At 39.5% G+C, this 24,167-nt stretch overlaps 1 protein-coding gene across 1 annotated transcript in view; it reads left to right on the plus strand.

The window, feature by feature from the left end:
- LOC307049320 (A-kinase anchor protein 13-like) overlaps positions 1–24,167 on the plus strand; it is a gene marked incomplete at its 5' end in the record, with an annotated part of 268,607 nt that overhangs the window by 63,280 nt on the left and 181,160 nt on the right. Inside the window, one exon of the mRNA XM_079698797.1 lies at positions 2,345–2,528. Within this exon, the coding sequence (XP_079554923.1) occupies positions 2,345–2,528 (184 nt within the window). The remainder of the gene's footprint in view (positions 1–2,344; positions 2,529–24,167) is intronic.

Here is a 24,167-nt window from a genome sequence, read left to right on the forward strand (position 1 = left end):
TAGTTATCTGTTTTATACATATTAGTGTATACATGTCAATCCCAATCTCCCAATTCATCCCACCACCACCACCGGCCACCCACACTTTCCCCTCTTGGCGTCGGAACTCTACTCTTAAAGGCTGAGCTGACTCAGAGCAAGTAGGGGGTGAGAAAGGGCGGGGGTGTAGAGGAAACTACTTTAAGGAGGTGTCAGGTAGTGAGACCGGACTTAGCTAGTCTCTAAAAAATCACCTAGTTCCTGGGCAGCACCTTATTAGCTTTTTTGTATTTGATAAGGATGTCAGAGTGCCTGTGAACAACTGTAAGGCATAAGTCAGATGGTGATATTTGATCTTTTCTGAAGGTTCTTTCTGTCCTTTTGTCCGGCCTGGCCACCTGCTCTGAGTTGTTGATTATTAAAATTTGTACCTACACGTGCAGTGGTTTCTTCTGTAGTGTTGATGTCTTTCCAGCTTGTGCCTGTGCTGAACATCATATAAATCCTGAATTAGTCAGTGTGCAGAGTTCTATAGGGAAAGTGTAAAATATGAAAGATAGTTTTTGCTTCCAAGGAAATTTACCCCAGCAGTAAGGAGACAAGACTGAGGCACATGTGATGTTAGAAGACAGTGCAGTTCATGTAAAACTGCAGGGTCAAAGATGCCTTCATTCTTACCGTGCTGCTCACATACAGAAGCATCGGGGACTTCAGTGTGAGGAGAAAACACTGGGGTCCAAGAAGTCTGAGAATGCTCAGTGAGGAAGTTGAGACCTGCGGGAAGCCACGGAGAATGAGCGATGTTAGCTCAGCTGAGGGGGTGAAAGCAAGTACAGCTGCAGGGCACCATTCCTGTTTCCAGACTTTGAGTGGTGGTCCCTGTGGTTGAGTAAGCCAGCATCGTGGGCCGTGTACTGAAGCCCTGGGGTAGCTGTAGCTCCCGCCTTAACAGGTTGGGCACAAGAGGATGCCCGAGGCACAGAGAGTATTGCCAGTGAACCTAGAATGTGATTGGAAGTTGGGAGGGACAGAGAAGGGTGGGGGGTGGAAGGAACCCAGCGTTTATTCAGTGAGTGCCTCCTACAGGCCATCACCTGACTAGCATGTCACCTACCCCTCTGATTTGTTACTGCAGCCATGGGAGTGAGGTGGTGGTACCCCACTCTAGGGATGAAGAGAATGAAGCTCAGAGAACTGAAATGGATTATGCCCAGTCACATCATGGTAAATGCCAAATTTGAACCCAGATTTGTCTGACTTCAAAGCCCTTCCTCATTCTGCCACTTTCTTTTTAAAAAAATTTATTTATTTATTTATTTTTGGCTGCGTTGGGTCTTTGCTGCTGCACATGGGCACCTCTCTAGTTGTGGCGAGCGGGGGCTACTCTTCACTGCAGTGCATGGGCCTCTCACCGCCGTGGCTTCTCCTGTTGTGGAGCATGGGCTCTAGGCACACGGGCTTCAGCACCTGTGGCCCGCGGGCTCCAGAGCACAGGCTCAGTAGTTGTGGAGCATGGGCTTAGTTACTCTGCGGCATGCGGGATCTTCCTGGACCAGGGCTCGAACCCATGTCCCCTGCATTGGCAGGCGGATTCTCAACCACTGTGCCACCAGGGAAGCCCCCTCTGCCACTTTCAAAGTGACTCTGTACCAAGAAGGGGCCTTGACTTCACCTCAGGTGAAATAGACACATGTTTTTCTTTCTGAATGTGTTAGCATATCATCTCGGAGTTAGTCTTTCTTATGCCTGGAGATGCATTTCTTTCTTTCATTAAACAACCAACCAAAAAAGCTGGCTGTGCCAGCAATTTGATTTGCCCTTAATGTGGGAGAATAAAAAGACCTGTGTGTACTTAACAAGCAGAACCTGTTTTTAGTGTTTAACTAGCCAACTGCTCTCTGGGTGTTATTTTTTTTTTTTTTAAGTAATTATACCCTTTTTGATATACCTGTCTAAGCCCCAATAACTATTCCCCTTGGATCCCGATCCCCATGTTATGAGGCTGCATTCACTTCTTTCTTTCTTTTTCTTTTCAGGAAAAGAACATATGTGTAGTACAGTCACCCTTAAAATCTGCCTGTATAAATTTGTTGAACAAATGCATTAAATCAGAATATAGAAATGGATTCCCTTTTGTAGGACTGTCTCCTATTGGAGATTTTGCTTCTTATATTTTTTCTAGCTTCACTTTGTCTTTGAGAGCTGATTCTACTCTGCCACGAGAAAATTGTTCATGTTGTATGTTGTGGCTTAACTTGAGGATCTTAGATGCTTGGAGGCAGTGGTGTTTACCTGAACCATCTCTGTGTTTACTTTGGGTTTTCACATTCTCCTTACTGATTTTCATTTTCTCCCCCATCTATAGATGATGGCCCCCGAGAGACATTGATGCATTTTGCTGCGCGGCTGGGGCTGCTGAGGTTGACGTGGTTCCTGTTGCAGAAGCCAGGTGGCCGCGGAGCTCTCAGCATCCACAACCAAGAAGGAGCGACCCCTGTGAGCTTGGCCTTGGAGCGGGGTTATCACAAGCTGCACAGGCTTCTAACTGAGTAAGTGCTCCTTCTCCCCATTTCCTTCTTCTCAGCACCAGCCCCACCCCCGATTCATAGTAGCCCTGCCCCTTTGGCATCTCCAGCCTTCTCCAGGAACTAAAACCTCAGCTCTGTGCCTTGCCTTTTGCTGGAGGTTTATAAGCTTGATCCGGCTCACGACTTCATTGTCTGAGAGTAACACAAGTAAGTCATATTCCCATTTTTTTTTCTCTCCTCTGTTTCCCTGCCCTTACTGCTTCATGCCTCTTAAATTTTACTGAAAACTCAGAATAAGTCTGGTCTGTAGGGGTAGCACTCCATTACCAAGGTATCCAGTTTTTCCTGGTTTAGTACAAGAGGAAATGGTTTTTCTGTACCATATACTTTTCTTTCTGGTATGTCTTCAAGATTTGAAAGAGTTAACTAGAAAATACTTTAATAATTGCTTATGGAAAGTATGCTGAACACTGAGTTTTGGTCTGAATATAATTTCTATAAATAAAATCGAGAGCAGTGGTCTCTTCATATGAGTAGCAGTAAAAAGCCACTGAGCTGTCCTGGAAACGTGCAGTAGGAAATCCTGTCTATGTGTTTGTGGGTTCAATTGTTATACATTCTGACTCTTTAGAGAGTCCTTTGAAGGAAGGTTGTTAGTCAAAACATTAGAAGAGTTCTTTTATCTTTTTTCTTGAATAAATAGAAAAATAAATGCATTATGACAGCCAACACTTTTCATTGGAATATTATAAAAGGCAGAAAATTTCAAGTATAGTTTCTCTTGTTTAATGATTTTTTATTGCTTTATGGTCATCATCTTTTCCACCACATAATCTAAACAAGAATCAATCCCATTGGATCTATGTTATTTTTTGAAGGATCCTTGTAAATTAAGTCAGTATTCCCAAATTCTCAGACATTTTGCCCATGTTAGACTTAATTTAGTTGCATTTTATTTTTTTACCATTTTAAGCTGTGTGTGAGGGGTAATCTGGAAGGGCCAAGAAGAGATCGCAGAATGTAATGATACTCAGTGTTATATAAATAGGGGTTTTTTGTTTGTTTGTTTTTCTTTATCTGCCATGCTTATAACTTCCCCAGTCAAGCCAGACAGAAGGTTCTTTGCAGAAAGCTTTCTGATGGGTGCTATAGATACAATGACGGCAGGAGGGGCACATCTCATCTCAGATGAGCTTTGGATACTTGAGCTCTCCTAGGACAGTATTCCAGAGAGTGATATGTTCCATTCCTTTGTACTTCCCATCTGGCCAGTGATTTGATTCCTTCTGCTTGTTTGCCTCATGGCGTTAGGAAGACAGGCCTCTTCCCAGAAGTTGAAACAATTATCTCAGTATAACTATCGTGAAGTTCAAATGCAGTTTCTCTAAATTCAATCTTAGAGCTCACAGGTTTTGCTGGGAAGCAGAGTTGGTTAAGGATTGCCATCCAAATGGGGAAATAGTGATTACAACAGCTTCATTATATGCTGGGTGAGGATGTCACAAGACTGTTCTTACAGCACAGCTTTAAGGAAACTAGAGTGTGTTTGTTCTTGGAGAATAGTTTTTGGCTTGCCTTAAAGTGCTACCTCTGTTACATGTTGGAGAGCAACTTAGCTCCTTTTGAAGGGGAATGGGTAAGGGAAAGCCAACTTGAGAAGTCTTCGAATAGAGGACTGTAGTAGGAGAGTACGAGCATCTTGCTGCAGATCTAGCTCTGAACTTAAATTCTTCTGGCTGTTATTGTTCTGCAACCTAGAAAAAACGCTGAGTTGTAATTAACAATTTTAAAAAGATCAGGTGGTGGTTTTCCTAAATCCTTCACTCTTACTGTGATGTCAGTAGTCTTTGCTAGAATTTCAACCATGAAGTCAGGAAAGATCATCTTTAGCAGGTGAGGAAACTGAGTGGGTTAGAATGACAGGGTGGCAGGGCCAGAAACAGAAGCCACATCTAAGAGGCTGTCCAGAGCACCTTCCACCCCTAGGAGTCAAAGAACCCAAGAGTAGACTTCATGGGATCTGCATCCTTTGAAATTACAGGTAAAAGTTTATGCGTGTGTGTTTCTGAATAAAGAGTTTTGTTTGTGAAATTCACAAAGAGATTTGTGGAAAGTTAAGAGTTGCTCCACTATATGCTGATATCTTTCTAGTAGTTCACTAAAATCTTTAGACTTGGGTGTTCTTACCCCTTCCCCCTTTCAAATTGAAAATTTTCATACAGGCCTGTCTCTTATCCTCTCTTTTCAGTTAGTATGAAATTGAAGTATATACCCTTTACATTTATTAATTGAAGTATATACACTTTACATTTATTCCAGCCCTAACTGAAGTATCAAGTTTATTTTACTCCTTTTATACCTCTCCCAAAATAAATTTGTTGTTTTAATTCTTTGCTGCTTATGCTGGTTTTTTTGAGGGGGGAAAGAGAGGGCATTGTGCTTATTAGGGTCCAAGTTATTTTTCTGTTTGTGTGCCTAAGGCTTACTTATTAGGGTCCAAGTTATTTTTCTGTTTGTGTGCCTAAGGCTTACTTAGATAGTCCCTTTTGATAAACTGAGTCATTTCTATGTGAAAATTGATTCTCCTGTGCTTAGAAGAAGAAGCTTTCTCTAAATAAGACTCATGTCTTTAGGGAACTCTATTTAGGACATTTTTGGCAGTTCCCCTTTTCTGTAACCCGAAACTGTTAACTTTCACTTCGTTCAGTGACAGGGAAGAGAGAGATTTTGTTGAATTATAGCTCTTTTGCTTTAGCTTATATTTTGATTTACATTATGAATATGGATGCATTTGTGATCTGAAAATTCACCTTAAACACAAATGTTACGAGTTTTGCCTGAGAAATCTTAGTCCTGGAAGAGTACCCAGAACACCTACACCTACTGCTCTTACGTAGATGCACAGTCATCTCCCACATTTTGAAGAGGAGTTGGTTGAACACCCTGCCCTAGGTCCCTTAATTAGTGATGGGCAGAGTAGGGAGAGAACCCCAGTCTTCAGGCTCTTAGTTTAGGATGCTAGGAAGTGATGATATTAGATGAGTGTTGCATTGGAGCCATCTAACAAGAGAATGTTAGAGCCAGATGCTGCCTGATATCTCGCTCACATATGACAAATAAGAAATCTTAGGACCTTGGTCACTCATTAGAGCTGAGATTGAGAGGCAGTTCCTGGTAATGGCAAAGTATGTAAACTTTGGAGTCAAGCATAAGCTTGCATTTCAGCTCTGCCATTTTTAGCTGTATTACTTTGGTCACATTGGGTAACTTTCCTGTCTAAGCTTCCATGTCTTCATCTGATTCTTTTTTAAAAAAGGGTAATAATGTCTACTTCCTAGAATGATAACTAAGGGCTGGATGTGTACACTGTAAAAAATCAGGGTTTATTTGTCACACAGATTATGGTTATTTCCTGGAGCAAATGTAGGGGTTATAAATATTGCAGCTTGAAGAGAGATGGTATATAGTATGGTGGAATTGCTTAGGGACGAAAAACTTAATTAAAATCTAAGTTTCCTCACTTAGTAGAATGTGTGACTCACAAAAAGTCACCTACCCACTCTGAGTCTCATGTTTCTCATTCCTTATGGATAGTATATCTAGTCTGTTGACATCATCAGGTCGTTAGAACCAAGTGAGATTTGTGCAGATACCTTGTTAAACTCTAAGGGGCTCTATGTGAAAGTTTCCTATGTAGTCATAAAATCAGTGAAATGATAGTTCACTGATCAGTGAAACTCACATTCCCATTGATTGATCTGGTTACACTGTCTTTTTTTGTTTGTTTGTTTTGTTTTATTTTTATTTATTTATTGTTTTTGCGGTACGCGGGCCTCTCACTGTTGTGGCCTCTCCCGTTGTGGAGCACAGGCTCCGGACGCGCAGGCTCAGCGGCCATGGCTCACGGGCCCAGCCGCTCCACGGCATGTGGGATCTTCCCGGACTGGGGCACGAACCCGTGTCCCCTGCATCGGCAGGCGGACTCTCAACCACTGCACCACCAGGGAAGCCCTGGTTACACTATCTTTTTTTGTAATGTTTATTGTAGTTCTTTGTGAATTACAGTTAGTAGAAAGGTTGGGAGAATTGTAGTGAGGCAGGCTAGTTTTGACTCCATTGTCTGCCTCTTGTGGAGCGATGTGATCTTGGGTGATCCACTTAACCTCCTCAGTGCCTTGTTTGTAATATGGGAAGAATAAGAGGACTATCTTCAGGGTGTTGCTTTGAGAAGTGAACAAAAGAATGCATAACATTTCAGTGAAAGAGGGGCATAAAACAGTGACTGACATAAATGTTATCTATTATTGCTCTTTTCTTAATTTTCCTTTCCTTCTAGGCCTGTATCAATTTTTCATACATTAAGAAAGTATGGCCACAGTCTTGAAGTATTTTCAGGCTGCATTTGGACATCCCTATTTAATAAGAGTTTGAAATTATTCCCTTGTGTAATAGATAACACTTTAAAAAATTAGTTTGTCTCTCTGATACATGCTGTGATGTTGATGGAACTAGGAACTTTAGATTGGTAAGGAATCATTTACAATGCTGTTACCCTTACAGGAAGAGTATATCTTTGAAGAATTTCAACTCTCTAGTGTTGACATAAAAGTGCTAAAATATTTTATTTGCCCTAAGAGTGAGTTTAAAAGTATTTGTCCTCGGGCTTCCCTGGTGGCACAGTGGTTGAGAATCTGCCTGCCAGTGCAGGGGACACGGGTTCGAGCCCTGGTCTGGGAAGATCCCACATGCCACAGAGCAACTGGGCCCGTGAGCCACAATTACTGAGCCTGCGCGTCTGGAGCCTGTGCTCCGCAACAAGAGAGGCTGTGACAGTGAGAGGCCCGCGCACCGCGATGAAGAGTGGCCCCCATTTGCCACAACTGGAGAAAGCCCTCACACAGAAACGAAGACCCAGCACAGCCACAAATAAATAAATAAATAAATTTAAAAATTCATGACATATGTCATTATTTTTTTTAAAAAGTATTTGTCCTCATACTTCATCTTATTTTCAGTATCAGTTCAACAAATCTTTATTTGTTGAATGCCTACAATGCACTAGAAGTCATGGTTGGTACATTACACATAGTGTTTCATTTTAACCTTATTATAACCTTTTGAAATATGTATTATCTGTTTTACAGATGAAATATGGAGGCTCAGAGAATTGAAGTAACTAGCCAAGGCTTTATAGAAATGGTAGAGCTACTAGTACACACACATCTGTGGAATTTCAAGGCCCATATTCTTCCCTCTACAAAAATTTGACAGAAGGAAAGAGACTTGGGAAAAGGCCCCTGGGATACTGGATGAACAGCACTTAATTAGGAAAGGGTAACAGGCTTTCCATTTAGGTCTAGTCTCTACTTTCCTGAGGAGAACAAGATCCTCACTAAAATCTTTACATTTGTATTACCCATCATATGGTTTTAAAACTATTTTTGGTTACCCTTAGGCTGTCTTTTTACATTTTGATTCTCCCGACAGCGTAATGAGTGGGTCGGTGGTATTATCCCTGTTTTATAGTCAGGGAAACTGAGAGGTAAAGTGAGTTGCCCAACATCACAAGGCTATGAACCAGGCTCAGGCTCAGAGTCTAGTGAACCATCTGCTTAGGTTGAGATGACCCGTGTGCATATGCAGAGCACAGACCCAGCCTGGTGAACACTAGGCTCTCAGTCAGTGGTTTATTATTGTAGCATGCAGTATTGGCCCCTCTCAAAGAGTCTGTGTCTGTAGTTCCCAAGTCCTTCTTTTGACACATTTGCACTTGAAACCTGGGTCAGGGTCAGGTGGTAGAGTAGCTAGTACTCAAGTGTACATATTTCACAATGGAACCAAGTCCTGTTGAGCAAGATGTTCTGTTAACATAGTGGTTGCCTTTTTAGGGTTCTCTTCAGGTACTAGACAAGTGAGTCCTCAGTAGCCCAATCTGGTGTAAAACAAGTTTGGAGCCTTTGCTTTTGCTTAGGAGGGGAAAGGATGAAACAAATGTACAAACTTAATCTTCAAAATAATGGCCAGAGAGAAAAAAAATCCTTTTTTTTTTTTTTTTTATTTTACTTTACATTTCTCCGGCCTGAGTCCTACCCATCCATCCATCCATTTATCCATCTACTCATCCTCCTTTCTCATTGTAAGATCTGGATCTTTGTGTTTTGGTAAAGATAAGGTGGTAGGACTGAGTGGAAACTAGAAAGAGGAGGAAGGGCAGTAACAGTTACTGAATGTTGATTACCTGCTGCATTGGTGCTTTACGTGTGTTCTTATTTAAAACCTCTCAGGAAACGTCTAAGACATAGTTAATACAGTTAGTATTTTTCTGCAGATGAGAAAATAGACCCAGAGAGGCTAGATTGCCCAAGGCCATATAGTTAGTAAGTTGCCATTATTCACAAGCCTGTCATTTGGTTGTTTTTAAACTCTTCTAATAGAATTTTGTGAGGAGGCATGTTTGGTAACATTGTCAGACTTATAACCAAACTAATTTAATTACAGTGATTCATAGATCTGACTTTCAGTGACTTTTTTCCCCCCTTATTTTGGTAAATTTCTCACTGAAGCATTTTAAGAATTTTGACATTTCATAGTTTTTTGAAAGCATTCAACTACTAATCTCAGGATTGCCCTATCTGGCAACCTGCTGGAAAATTGCAAAATGTACTTTCTGAGGATAATGTTTGTATTTATTTAACAGTTATGCTAGTTACCATTTATTGTATTTGTGTTAGGCATTTTGTGCAAATTCTCACGTTTTCTCCTGTCCCAGACCCTTTGGGGGTGGGCATATTATCCTCAGGTCACAAGGTGATCACCATAGCTGGTAAGTTACGGAGCAGTAGTTTGAATCAGGTTGCAAATCCAAAACCCATGGCCTTTTACACTGTCTTGGGCTTTCTAAGAAGATGCGTGGGTATTGGAAGTTGGTTGGAATAACAAAGCCACTTCATATGTCTTGTGGTTCCTACCGTACACTTCTTTTTTCTCTCTGCTGTATGCGCTCAAATGGCCTCAGCCGGTGTTTGTTCTTGGTGTAACATTTAGGCCTCAGAGGTTTTCTTCAGAGTTATGAAGTTACACAGCTTAACCTGTGGTAACAGATTCTCTATGGCAACAGCATGTGATTTTTGAAAGTATTTCTGACTTCACTACAGACCCAGGTGGAAGTAAACGTGAACCTGGAGTATAGGACTTAATAGGTGTATGTGAGAAAATGAAGGATCAGTTGGCACCTTCTACCCTCTAAAAAATACAAACCTTTAGTATATTACACATTATTTGATAAATTTTGAAATTTCCTTCAAGGCATACCAATAGAAAGAATGACTTGAAAATTTTACCTACATTTATTATTAACAAAAATAAAAATGATTTTTAAGCAGGGAAAAAAATAAGGGTTGTTGAATAAACATTTTGGCTAAAATCAGTATGTGACCAAAGCTGAATATCACCAGTGTAGAATGAAGTTGTGTCATACAGGAATAAATATGGAATAGTATAAAATGTAATTCTGTATGTTTATTAAGATTTAATAGTCTTATTTTAAAAGTTTTATAGTGGAAGAACAATAATTTCTCAGCATTACCAGCTTCTAGATTGCTCTCGATTCATTAACAGCACACTCACTTTCTACTGGAGCATTAGTACCTCTAACCAGGTGGGTGATAGAAGATTATAATTCAGGGGAGTTTTTCCAGAACATGTTTTCTAAGAGGAATTTTGTACTTAGGATTCTTGATTTATTGAATCTCAAAGGTACTTGAGCTGCTGAACTTGTTTAACATTGTAAAACAATCATTTTGACAAGGTTTTGTTCAAATGTTTAGTGTCCATATACACTTATATCTACATACTATGCCATTTTATATAAAGAAATTGAGCATCCACAGATTTAGGTATACGTGGGGGGTCTTGGAACAAATCCCCTGTGGATACTGAGGCACTGCTGTATATTGTTATATCCTTGAAGTATTCATAGTAAAGTCTGTTGTTTTGACGTTTGGTTAGCAAAACCAAAACATATTTGAGGTACCTCATTTTTTTCTAATACATTTCTTCATACATTTATATCTGGATTGAGGATGATTTGCCTTAGTTGTTATACATGGTTTTGGCCATTTGTCCTTGTAAATTTGGAGGTGGCAGTGTTGACATTCTGCTTTTAATTTTTTTTCTTTGAAGATATGACTAATTTACAAATAGAATTTTCCCTTGAAGGACACTTGGCTTAAATGGAAAGAGATATGTACAACTTAAAACATTTATTCTAGTGAATGTTTATTTAATGTTACGAATGAGTTAACAAAAAGTTAATCAGCATTAGGGTTTTTTTAATATAATGTAATATCTGTAATTCTGTAATTCTTATATCATTTAAATTGTTATAAACAGTTGTGGCTCAGAAAAGGTAAAATGATCTTCATAAAGTTATCTAGCCATTGCACTCTCTTAATATTTATATTAACTGTCAAGCTATTTCTCTATTAATTTAATCATTTGAAACACTCTTGTATTGTACATAGCATTAACAGTTTTCACAAACACTAATTATTGTAGTGTTTTACTCTTATAGTAAATACACATTTATGCTTTAAGTGGTCATTAGAATTTTTGCATCAAAAGCAGATAAGGAGATGTGCACTTTAAATTATGTACTTGATCGTTGATCACATACATGTTTGGTAGGCATTCAACTGTTTGGCCTTAAAAATGACAAAGCTGGACTTCCCTGGTGGTCCAGTGGTTAAGAATCCGCCTTCCAATGCAGGGGGATGCGGGTTCAGTCCCTGGTCGGGGAACTAAGATCCCACATGCCGGGCTTCTAAGCCCGCACACTACAACTAGAGAGCCCACACAGCCAAAAATGAAAATAAATATTTTTTAAAAAGGCAGAGCTGAACTTGAGTGCATCCCTATTGCTTGTCATCTGTGAGCCTTAGTTTCATCATCTGTAAAATGGGAAATAACATGTACCTCATAGGTCTGTTAGGATTAAATGAGAACATGCTTATAAAGTTGTTAGGAACTTTAGCATGTCCCTTTATTTGGAGAGCTAGGAATGAAGATTCATTGGAAATGAGATGGTCACTCAGCTTTACATGAATATGACATCTCTTTGCACCACCATCCAGTTTTTGACGTATTTTTTCTTGGTAAAACTCACCCTACAACTGTAATGCTGTCCTGTGAAACAGCAGGGAATTAGAGTCCTGTTTTCTTCTGGTGGTAGGGAGATTTAGGGGTGGCTGCCTGACAGTTACCCCCAAAACAAGGTCTCTGTGCCTTTTTAAATTTTTTTTTCCTTTTCCTTTTTAAACGTCTAATACTCAGAAATGGTCTTCTGTTTTGCTCATTAGAGTTACACCAACCCTGGTGTCCCATATAGTCACAATTTATTGAGCACTTTGGGAGAGCCAAACGCTATGCTGGTAACACTTTACATTCGAGGTCATTTGACCTCACAGCAAACCTAGTCACTCCCACTTTACAGATGAGGAAATTGAGCTGCAGAGAAACTTGGGTAAGTAGTCCAAGATCCCACAGGTGTTAATGTCAGAGTAAGGAGTCAAACCAAATCTGTCCGACTTTCCAGCTCGTGTTCTAACCATTGCCTTATAAAACTTTTGTTTTAAATTATTTAACAGCATAGAATTTGTACCAAATTGCTGATGCACAGTAGTTGTTCAAATTATGTGTTCTTTTTCCTTTGCTCTCTTCCCATTCTAGCTGTTAAGGGCAGAGTGGCAGTACTATGTCAAAAAGGAGGGAGGACAAAATCAGAGTATCAGTGCCAAAATTTCTAGTGAATCTGCATGTTTGTGAACGCATAACTAGTCTAGCAGTGAGTTCCCTACTGACAGCTAAGGTGGTAGCCTCCTATTCATTTTGAGGTGGATCAGCGATTCCCCTCCCCCTCCCTCCACCTCCCTCCCCCTTTTCTGGCATTTAGCCTCTCCCACTCCATCTCAGTGGAGCTGTGGTTGATTCTGTAGGACTCCTTGAGGTTTGGCACTGTTAGGGTGATGTGGTTTCTTGGACGATATTGCTGTAACCCTCAAACAAGGAACTAGGTGCTGCTGTTCCTGTCAGAAGTAGACTCAGCAAAACATGCCTTTTGAGAGGGCTGACCTGGCTGGGTTTCCTCTGCTGATAAAGCCAGGACCCAAATAGGATGGGCTTGCGATACTCGTGGTGCTTGGGCAGCCATAAGTGAGTATCAGCTTCCAAACTGTTGCATTGTTGACCTTCATTGTTTATTCTCTGCCATTTGATCTGGCTTTTTGCTGTATCTTAGCAAGTATCTTTGAGCTTCCGCCTGAATGACTAGTACCGGAAAAATGTTTTTCTCTGCAGTTGATTTGACAGGGTTTTACATGTACGTTAGCATCATACTGAACTTTCTTCTTGAGTTGCAACGTGCTAGACAAGGTGAGAAGGCAGAGGTTGATTGGTTGTTGACTGTTGCATAACAACCGGAATGCTGGGAAATAAGTTGGAATTCATTCTGAGCTTATTGAATTTTGTTGTACCACATACATAAACCTTGAGGTTTTGGGCCAGCTATGGATACTCAGTTTGGATGATGTAATCCTCTCTCTGAGGAATGGCGTCTTAATTTGTGTTTTTCTACAGTTGAAAACTTGCTGTGAATATTATAAAATTTATAACAGAAAACCCAATATGCCTGATTAGCTTCTGATAAATATTATATCAGACTTAGAATTTGCGTAATTTGAATATGTGCTCATAGTTTGAAACTGTTAGAGGGTAAGTATTACTGTGGATAGTGTAAAGAGGTACAGAAGTTTTAGAATTAGATCTGGGTACAAGTTCTGGCCTTTTCACTTACTGTGAACTGGGGCAAGCTATTCCTTAAGCCTAAGTATCCTCACATGAAAAATGGAAATACACTGACCCCTGCCTCAAATTGGTTGTAAGGATTAAAAGTCAGTAATATACACCTGGTACCATACTAATTGTACTAGTACTGTTGGTTTCATTCTTTGCTTTTTTCCCCCTTTGGCTTCCTCCTTCTAATATGTTCTCACCCCACTCAAAATAAAATTCTGGTTCCTGCATGATCTGCAAAGCTCCATGAAATCCGAACTCTGTACAACTCTCAGACCTCATTTCATAACATTCTCTTTATTTCCATTGCTTTCTCTGCACAGCTACTCTGGCCCCAGCGGCACTGGCCAGCTGGTTGCTACCTCAGTCTCTTTGTACTTGCTGTACCCTTTGCCTGATACATTCTGTCCCAGTAACTCCACATGCTGGCTCTTTTGTATGATTCAGATCAATTGCCTTAACTCCTGAAAGATTTTCCTGACACCTGTCTTCAGAAACCACTGTCTCCACTCCAGGGAATTTTCTAAGCTAAACACCTTGTTTTATTTTCTTTAAAGCACTTACCTCTAACTGTAATCATACCCCTCTATATGATAAGTTCCATTATGGTAGGAAGCTTGGCTATCTTATTTATTCATCAATATATTTCTTGTACCTAGGAACATAAAAGATACTGCATGAATGTTTGTTGAATGTTTGAATGAATAAATGGAAAAATACGTAACCTAGACTATTCATTTTCTGAAAATACGGTTTTTTAAAAATATTTTGAAATATGAACTTAAGAACAACATAGAGAAGACCAAATTCCAGGTAGAATGCATTTGTAATACAGTGGCATACCATCTGTAGTGTTATCTTTTCAATGGACCTTTGGTAACATTTTATTTAGCAATAGAAAAATATGTATATGAACATTTGAAAACAAGTATTCATACAGAGCTTTTCATATATTGAGAAATAGTATTTTTGTAATTGCCATATATGTAACCCAGTTCCCTCCTATTTAATAGGATTTAGATTTTCATTTTAAACTTGTACAGAGTAAGTTAAAATTCTCTATATGCTGTAAATATCTTCTGGGGACTTTTTATACATATACCATTTTAGAGAATATGTGCTAATATGAAAATGAGTTTGTTAAGATACAGGTGTTCAGTAGGATACTTCTTGGTACCTTTTTAAAGGGTAATCTAAAGAAACATTTAGCTTGTAGCTTTTCTTTTAGCTCATTAATCCACATAAGTTACTATACTAAATTGCTTAGGAATAGATTGCTTGGAATGAATTAAAAAAATTGTATTTTAACCTTCATTTAGCCCTTAGCTCTGTGAAACCTTGGTTGGTTTACCCGAACTTTATTCTCCGTCTACACGCAGAACATCAGTCTTATCACTTGGAATATTCAAATGATATTTATAATGAAAGAGCTCTGAAAAGCTGGGTACTGCTTTACAGTGTACAGTAGTCCCTCAGTATCCACGGGGGTTGGTTCCAGGACCTGCCACTGATACCAAAATCCATGGATGCTCAGGTCCCATAGTTGGCCATCCATATCTGCAGTTGCGCAGCCTCAAATTCAAGCAACCGCAGATTGTGTAGTACTGTATGTCTTTATTGAAAAATATCCATGTATATGTGGGACCCGTGCACTTCAAACTTGTGTTGTTCAAGGGTCAACTGTATCATTTTTATTATGTACAGTGATTAGTTTCCTGTATTTCACATTTGATTAAAGGAAATCCTGTCAGTAAATTACAGAAGCTCTTGGTGATGTGTCTGTTAAAGTGGATTTTTTTAGGTGCTTTTGATTTTCTAAAAATAATAATTATAAACACTGTTTGGGATTGAACTTTTAAAATACTCTTGAATATTATTGAGTTAGTTTTCAGCTTTTCCAGGACAATGTGAAGTATACCTTGGGAGAAAAGGAAATTTGTCCAGTGAGTCTGTAGCTGGTACCACATTCCATATTCCAGTCTATGCCATGACTTTCCTTTCTGTTGCCACTTAACTTCTCTCCAAGGTCTCTAGATGTTGAGAATGTAAAATATGGTTCCTTGCAGTCTGGAGGGATCTCTGTTGTATAACACACTGCTGTTCAAAATGAGGGAGGCCCTGGATCAGGGCTGATCTGCCAACTCTTTGTCACTGGTCCATGATGAGATCAGTATAATGTATAATGAGAGTACTGTATGTGTTTAGAAACTTTTAATAGTAATTTGACAGAGTTATTATATGTCTATTGAATCTATTAAAACTTTGGGTATAAGTTTTTTGTTATCTTGTAAATTTTGTTTTTCTAGTAATTTTTAGAATTTTTACTTCTGTGATGAATTGGAAATTCATAAATAGTTCGAGAAGTTCTCGTCTGACACATTTAATCTACTTATTGTATAGTGCTGTGATCAGGGAGAGTAGATCAATGTTTTATGGTTTCTGCCAAAGTAGCAACTTAGAGGAGACCTGAGAAAAAGTCGCATCTGGGCTGTGACTAGTCTTTATTTTGACTTATTTTACTTATCTAACTGCTTCTAAGTAAGATTAATCCATTTCATCAATTGAATTATGAAAAGTGTTGAATAAGGGCAAAGGGCAGTGGGATTTATAAAAATACACAAGATCATTAGAAGCTTATTGGACTTAAGTATGGGTTCTTTTCTTAAATTTTAATGACAGTAACCTGCTATAAAGTCAAATGAACTTCATGACTGAAGATAAGAGTCCTGCCCAGATTAATGAACAAAAATTCTTTTTCTTTTTCCTGAACAGGAAAAGCTAGTTTACAGAGTGATGACTTGTATTAAAGTTATCAGTTTCTATAAGTAGAACAAATAGCTTATCTATAGAATCATGGAATCTTCACTGTTGGAAGCCTGTTACTCAACGGATTTTAATGGTCACCATTACATTGGAGTTTGGGATTCATATTTAGCTCTTAATCTTTCTATCATATTAAGTTTCAAGTGCTTGTCAGAAATAAGATTGGAAAAAAATGGATGTGCGTTCCTTTCCCTCTATTATGAATAGGTTATTTAAATCGGTAAACATATAGGGTCGCTATTTGATTTTGTTTGTGTGTTTGCTCCATGAGAAAGCTAAAGAAGAAACTAACATTTTAAAGACATTACCTCTCTTCTAATAGTTGGATATTGGACTTTTCTTCCTGATCTGTTTTCTGTCATCAGTCTGAAGTTACTTCATACAGTTCTATTTTTCTTCCCAAGTTTCAGACTATTTTGTAAGCATTTCTGTCTCTTTTCCCAGCCTAGAATTTAATTTTAGTCAACAGTGATAATGTTCTCCCTTTCAAAATAATTCCCACATGTCTGTGTTCCTCACTCTCATTAAGTAACATCAGGCACTTTGTAGGCAAAGGACATAAGTAGGTATTAAGCCAATAACTGTCATGGAATAGGCAGAGAATCATAAGTTCTGCGAGAGATCAATCTATCTTTATATAAGGATAAACCCAGTAATATATAAATAGAAATCGCTATCACTTAGCTGACCTAAAGTCATCTGGGAAGTGAGGGGGCTGAGAAAGAGAGGATGCATTACTGAGTGAGAAGAGATTGATCCATCTGGGTTGCTTCTTAGCTGGAGATCTATTTGAAGTGCCTGGTGTTGTTCTGGGGATGAATTAAATGTAACTGTATCAGAGTCCAAGCTGAGACTTCTGTGTTGTGTTTTTTTTTTTTTAATATTTATTTATTCTTGGCTGTGTCAGGTCTTAGTTGCAGCACGCAGGATCTTTCATTGCAGTGCATGGGCTTCTCTCTAGTTGTGGCACGTTGGCTTCTCTCCAGTTGTGGCATGTGGGCTCAGTAGCTGTGGTACGTGGGCTCGTAGTTACGGCACTTGGGCTCAGTAGTTGTGGCATGCAGCCTCTCAAGTTGTGGCACACAGGCTCCACAGCACGCAGGCTCAGTAGTTGCGGCACATGGGCTCTCTAGCTGTGGCACGTGGGTTCCAGAGTGCATGGGCTCAGTAGTTGCAGCACATGGGCTCTCTAGTTGTGGCACGCAGGCTCCACAGTGCACGAACTCAGTAGTTGCAGCTCGCAGGCTCTCTGGTTGTGGGACACAGGCTCCAGAGTGCATGGGCTCTGTAGTTGTGGCACGGACGCTTAGTTGCCCCGCAGCATGTGGGAACTTAGTTCCCCAACTGGGGATCGAACTTGTGTCCCCTGCATCGGAAGGTGGATTCTTAACCACTGGACCACCAGGGAAGTCCCTGTGTTGTGGTTTATATCTCCATGTTCCCTTGATGCAACTCTCCACGATGCCTGCATTAAGCTGCCTCTGTCTTCTGACTTAGGCCAGAAGCAAGAAAGATAACAGGGAGGGAAGAATTAGCATTTTTTTAAACAATTAAGTTTATGTAACAGTTATGCATAATGCTGCCACCAGAAGACAGGTTTATTTTATTATCAGACATTACCTCCCACATTGCATGGAATTGCTTAAATAGTTGCAGCTGATATTCTGTTTTGTATTCTGATATTTTTCACTTTTTCATACTCTTAATCTGTTTCTCTGGTCTTTATAATTATCTTTTAGGCCATCTAAAGTATTTTGTTTATCATGAGTATTTAAACCATTTAACGTTGAATGTTAACTTTAATCTTAAAAAACCCAGAAATTAACTAATGAATGCTGCAGTGAGCCTCATTTTTTACTTACTGATTTTTATTTCTGTTAAATTATTTATATAGGATAAATTCCAGGGAACTGTATAATTAGGTCAAAGGATATATTAACAACTCTAGTATTCATTGCAGTCTTGCTAGCCTTAGCTATACTTACGTAAATGAATTGGGACCTGTAGGTTACTTTAATGTGGTGTTTTACAACCTTAGCTGCACATTAGAATCACATGGGGATTCTAATTATATGTTAGAATCTCCTGGGAACCTTTAAAAAATATTGATGCCTCAGCGCCGCCTCTAGAGATTTTTATTTAGTTCGTGTGAGGTGTGATCTGGACATGAGGATTTTTAAAAGCTCTCCAGGTAATCCTAAAATGCAGTTAAGATTAAGAACTTTGCTTTAGTGGGAAAATTAGACTTAACATTGCATCTGAAAATTAATTCCTGAGAGTTTGTTGAATTAGGTTGGTGGCTTAAATCTGATTGAGTAAGAACAGTCAGCAACTAAGTACCTTGATTACATCAATAAATATTTAGATGTTAATCTAGTATAAACTTGACTCTAGTTTTTACTTACCCTGTGAATGTTGGTATATTAGATATTGATGTAAATATAACTAGTATCATGGTAGGTATTAAAAATTATTTTTCAGGATTTGAAAGCAGTGCAATAAGGTGAAGCTAGAAAATAGAGAACTTTGGCTGTTAGAGGAGCAAGGTATTCCAAAAGTCATGGAACCATAGAGTAAGAGAGCCCAAGTAGCCCCTCAGAGTGAAAAGGAACAGAGAAGAATGACCACAAAAGCCGTGGACCACAAACTATACCCATGTCCACAATGCACAATAATCCAGAACTTGCAACTCCAAAACTTAATCCTTCAAAGTCCGTATGTTAAAAATATTTAGTTTGTTTCATTGGTCTGCATTTTCTAGTGCAAAATAGGCAGCAGAGACACATGTATGTGGAACCTAGAAAAATGGTACAGATGAACTGGTTTGCAGGGCAGAAACTGAGACACAGATGTAGAGAACAAACGTATGGACACCAAGTGGGGGAAAGCTGCGGCGGGGTGGGGATGGTGGTGGGATGAATTGGGCGATTGGGATTGACATGTATACACTGATGTGTATAAAATGGATAACTAATAAAAAACCTGCTGTATAAAAAAATAAATAAAATTAAATTTAAAAATTAAAAAAAAAAGGCAGCAGAGGTAGTTTTGTGTGGTGGTTTAGAATGTCAGCCCAAATTCTGGCTTAACAGACTGTTATGCAAGTTATTAAATTTCTCACAGTTTCAGTTTCCTCATCTGCAAATTGGGGTAATAGTATCTTTCCTCACAGGATAGTTAAAAGAATAAATTAGGTGATATGTAAAACACACAGCTCAGTATTTGACATATTGTTAAGTAATTAAATTTAGCCGTAAAAGAGAGTGGTTATGTTTGTACCCCTTGCTTGTGGAAGGAAATAGAACCCAATATTTAATGTGTACTTAACTAGGCGTATATATAGTAAGGCTGTCTCTATCCATATATCTTTTAATCCTTAAAACAACTCTGTAAGAAAGCTAATATTATCCCACTTTTTAAAAAACAGATGAAAAAACTCTGGCTCATAGAAGCTAAATAATTTTTCTTAGATCAGATCATGGCATAAATGAGATTCTATGCAGACCTCAATACCCATGCTTTTCCCCACATATTGCCTGGTGATTTAGCCTCTAGGGAAATCTAAATTAAACATAATTCGATGAATTCGTGGTGATTTCTTATGGTGAGTAGAATATTTTTTCCCATTAGGAAAAGGTAGGTACCAATTGGTGTCAATTTTATGGAAAATATGGTGAACAGTTTGGGTGTGTCATTTGTGAAAAAGATTGAAGGGATAAATGCCCAAGTTGATATTGTCCTTCAAATGAGTAGAATGTGCTCATTTTGAAAATAGCTAGGTAATGAGAATGTGGGCTCTGCGATTTGTCCTACATTTTGTCAGAGTCTCACCAGACACCGGAGAATGACTGTGGTTGATTTGCTCATTCTGTGAGAAACTCAGAAGAGGGCAGACTCCAGAACTTTTCATTGGAGAATGCTTGTGTGTTGAAAAATATTCTGCCTGGAGTGGACATTTCTTTTAATTCATGAAGAAATGTTTCCCCTAAAGGCCTCTTCGCTCCATGCTGCCTTCAAATGACCCTCAGTGCTTCCTGCTGTGGCACCTGATGAGTTCCTATTAAAGACCAGCCCTTCCCACTGGAAGCAGTGCAGCATTAGGTGGGGGGGAGTACAGGTTTCGGGGTCAGTCCAACATGGATCCAGATCTGTTACTCCATTACATATTTGAGTACTAATGTTTACTGACTGCCTCCTGTGTGCCAGGTGTTGTTAGATACTTTGTTTCCTGTCCCCTTTAATTACTACTGCAACTTTTAAAGGAACTCTTAACTGTCTTTTTACAGATTATGATACATACCCAAAGAGACTACATATCTAGCCCAAATGCTTACTTCTCGTAAGTGGTAAAATTTGTCATTTGAGGCCAGATTTATCAAAGTCTGATGTATGTGTTATATCTTAAGCAAATGAATTAGTATTTCTGAGTCTCAGTTTCCCCTCCTCTGAACTTTGAAATAGCACTTCTTTGAAAGACTCGTATGAGGATTAAATATATAGGGTATCAAGGTGCCTGTCTCTTAGTAGATACCCAAATATTAGTTTCTTCCCTGCCTGAAGTAAATAGTAATCATAGAATAGTGAAAGAACTACTACTCTCTGCCTTTTTTTAAATTGATGTTTTATATTTAACTTTTTGTTGTGAAAAATTTTGAACTCATAGAACAGGTATGAGAATAGTACAGTGGGACTTCCCTGGTGGTGCAGTGGTTAAGGATCTCCCTGCCAATGCAGGGGACACAGGTTCGAGCCCTGGTCCGGCAAGGTCCCACATGCTGCAGAGCAACTAAGCCCGTGCACCACAGCTACTGAGCCTGCGCACCTAGAGCCCGTGCTCCACAGCAAGAGAAGCCACCACAATGAGAAGCCTCTGCACCGCAACGAAGAGTAGCCCCCGCTCACCGCAACTAGAGAAAGCCCGCGTGCAGCAATGAAGACCCAATGCAGCCAAAGATAAATTAATTAATTAATTAAAAAAAATTGAAGAATAGTACAGTGAACCACTATGTATCCTTCACCTAAATCCACCAGTTGTTAATGTTTTATTTGCTTTATCTGTGTGTGTAGATAGATGGATAGAATTTTACTGAACTCTTTCGAGAGTTGTTGCCGATATCATGCCCCTTTATTCCTAATTATTTCAGCATGTTCTTATAACAGGGCAGTTATCAAAATCAGTAATATAACATTAATATATTATGATTATCTAATATATAGTTTATATTCACTTTTCACCAGCTTCCAAAAGTATCCTTTCAAGCAGTGATTTTTCCTCCTGATCTTTATCATATACTGAATTCAGTTGTCATGACTTTTTAGTCTCCTTTACCAACTAGACCTTTTAAGCCATTACTGCCACTACATTGGGTCTTACTAGAATTACTTCTTTAGATTATCTGTCCTTTCACATAGAGTGAGTTCTTAGTGATCTCAAACCATTTGTTTATAAAGAATATCCCTGCTCTTTTGCCCTGGAGTGAAATCCCAACAAATATTTGAGTACCTACAATGTGTCAGGAGATGAAGCAGAGTAGTGAGACCCAGCAAGTCAGAAGGTGTATGGTCCTGCTCCTCCTTAGGGGTTACAGATGAATGAAGAAAAGGTTACAGTGCAGAACAAGTCTTTCAGGGCTCAGAGGCGGGAGACCACACTTGGAGTTGTGCTGGATACTCCAGATGAAATTCAAGGCGCCCGAGAATGGTTGAAAACAATATTAATTGCCTTACTGACAGGATGATTGAAAGTTTCCAGTAATCATAGTATCAGTCCTTATATACTGAAGTCTGTTCTGGGATGTGGTTGAATGTAACAATCTAAGAAATTCTACCCCAGTACCATCTGATGTCATAGTAACGAAATAATGCCTATACTGCACAGTTGCCACAATTGGTAGTAAAAATACCCTCTTCTTTGTTCAGAGTGGTGGTGTCCTCATAGGGGTGAAAAATGAAAGGTAGTGGAGAGCTCTGTAAACCTTCCCACAGCATTTATACTCCTTCATCTACAGATCTCCCTTTCACTCATTTTTTTAAAAAGCCTCAGCTGAGGCTATCATGCCTCTTAATTCACCAGCTGAAATAACCAGAATTTCTAGTGCATTCGTGGATGTGCTTTTCTGTCCTGCCAGACTTGATTTGATTACATAAAATCTTTATGTGTATTTCTAAGGTAAATTTTAGATACCCAGGCATATTCTTCTCCATGGCAGAAATACAAGGCCGAGGGGTCAGCTTAATTACTAACTGTAAACATACAAAGGGCTTCAATCAGGAGAATGTGGAGTAGTTATTCTACAAGTGCAAAGGAGACTAAACAAGGAGAATGACCTTAAAATGGGAAATGTGGTAGTTGTACATAAAGAAAGCCTGTACTTTGGGAATTAAGAACATTTAGCTACTCCTTGGGTTTAGGTATGAGTCTCACAGCCCACCTAGGAGGGATGGTGGCTGGAGGGAGGGCCGGGCTTTGCCTTTCCTTCCCTCTATTCCCCCTATCACCAGAGCAACTCTGTTTCTGCATGTGGTTTTATTTGAAACTGTTCAGCTACTTAAAAGTTTGAAAACTAGTGTCTTAGGTGTTTAAGTCTGTCTAAAGCCTCTGAGCTGCCCTTTTCACTTGTATCTGCTGTCTGTTTGTTGCAGGCTTGGGACTCACAGGTGAATGTGCACATGAAGTTAAGCAGTTGATGTTGGAACTGTTTGTTCATTTGAACTGTTTGTACCACCCATACCAGTATTCACAGGGACAGTTGACTGTATTTATACTCTGTTATCTCTCTCTTTTTTTTTTTCCTTTGGCCACACCACGCAGCTTGCAGTATCTCAGTTCCCCAACCAGGGATCGAACCTGTGCCCTCGGCAGTGAAAGCGAGGAGTCCTAACTCCTGGACTGCCAGGGAATTCCCTGTATTATCTCTTTTAAGATGTAAATTTTTCTAACTTGTGTCATAATTTAACTCACAACAGTTCTTTTCCTTCTTAGTAATACATAAAATGATGTTGCTTTTACAAGTAATAGCATTGTAATTTTTATGAAATATGGTATATTTAGTGCATAAAATGCCACACTCATAAGGGTAAAACTCCCATGAGATTGTTTCTGCTTTTCGTTTCCATGGAGGTGACAGTAACACCAGTAAGCCAAACTATGGCTATCTAATAGTAATTCATGTTTGACCTTAGGCTGTGTGTTTACATTATTCTTGAGAAAGGTATCATATTTAACCTTGTAGCCCTGGCATCTAGCACAGTGCCTGCCATTGAATAGAAGACCAAGTTCAGGAAGTTGACATATGTTCACATCTAAGATGTGAGAAGAAGAAAAAGCCAGAGAAAACAGTGGGTGAATAGGATGATTCTTTATGGATGTCAAGTGAGAATAAATGTCAAAAGAAGAATCAGGTCACCATTTTAAGATTCTACAAAACTCAAGGACAGTGGGGACAAAGAAAAGCCATTGGATTTGGAGATTTATTTTGTCACTGGAACCTAAGACAGAAGTTTTAGTAGCAGTGGGAGGGAGTAGGCGCAAAGCCTTTAGTTGTTCAAATGGCTGGTAAGGAGGTAGAAGGGAAGGAAGAGGAGGGCAGACAGAAAGGGGTTCGGGGGTTTACAGCAGCATTTCTCAACACCAGCACCACTGGCAGTTTGGGCCTGATGATTCTTTCTTGTAGGGAGCTGTCCTGTGCATTGTAGGACCCCTCCCCATCCCCAGGTTGTGACAACGAAAAATGTCTCCAGACATTGTCAGATGTCCCCTGGGGGCTGGATTCCTCAGAGAGAACCGCTGGTCTGCAGGGCTGAGTAAAGATTGCTGCTGCTGCTGCCGGCACCTGTGCAGTAATCCCTTTTCCTGCCTCTGCTCTGTCTACTGGTGAGGTTTTCATGGTACTTGCAGGTGGATGGGGAAAGAGCTAGTCCAGAAGCAGGTGGAAAACTACAGGCATCCAGGGGGTGATGACCGAGCCAGTTACCTAAGGACGGGGGTGT

This window comes from Hyperoodon ampullatus (genome assembly GCF_949752795.1).
Source record: "Hyperoodon ampullatus genome assembly, chromosome: 3".
Taxonomy (NCBI): Eukaryota; Metazoa; Chordata; class Mammalia; order Artiodactyla; family Ziphiidae; genus Hyperoodon; species Hyperoodon ampullatus.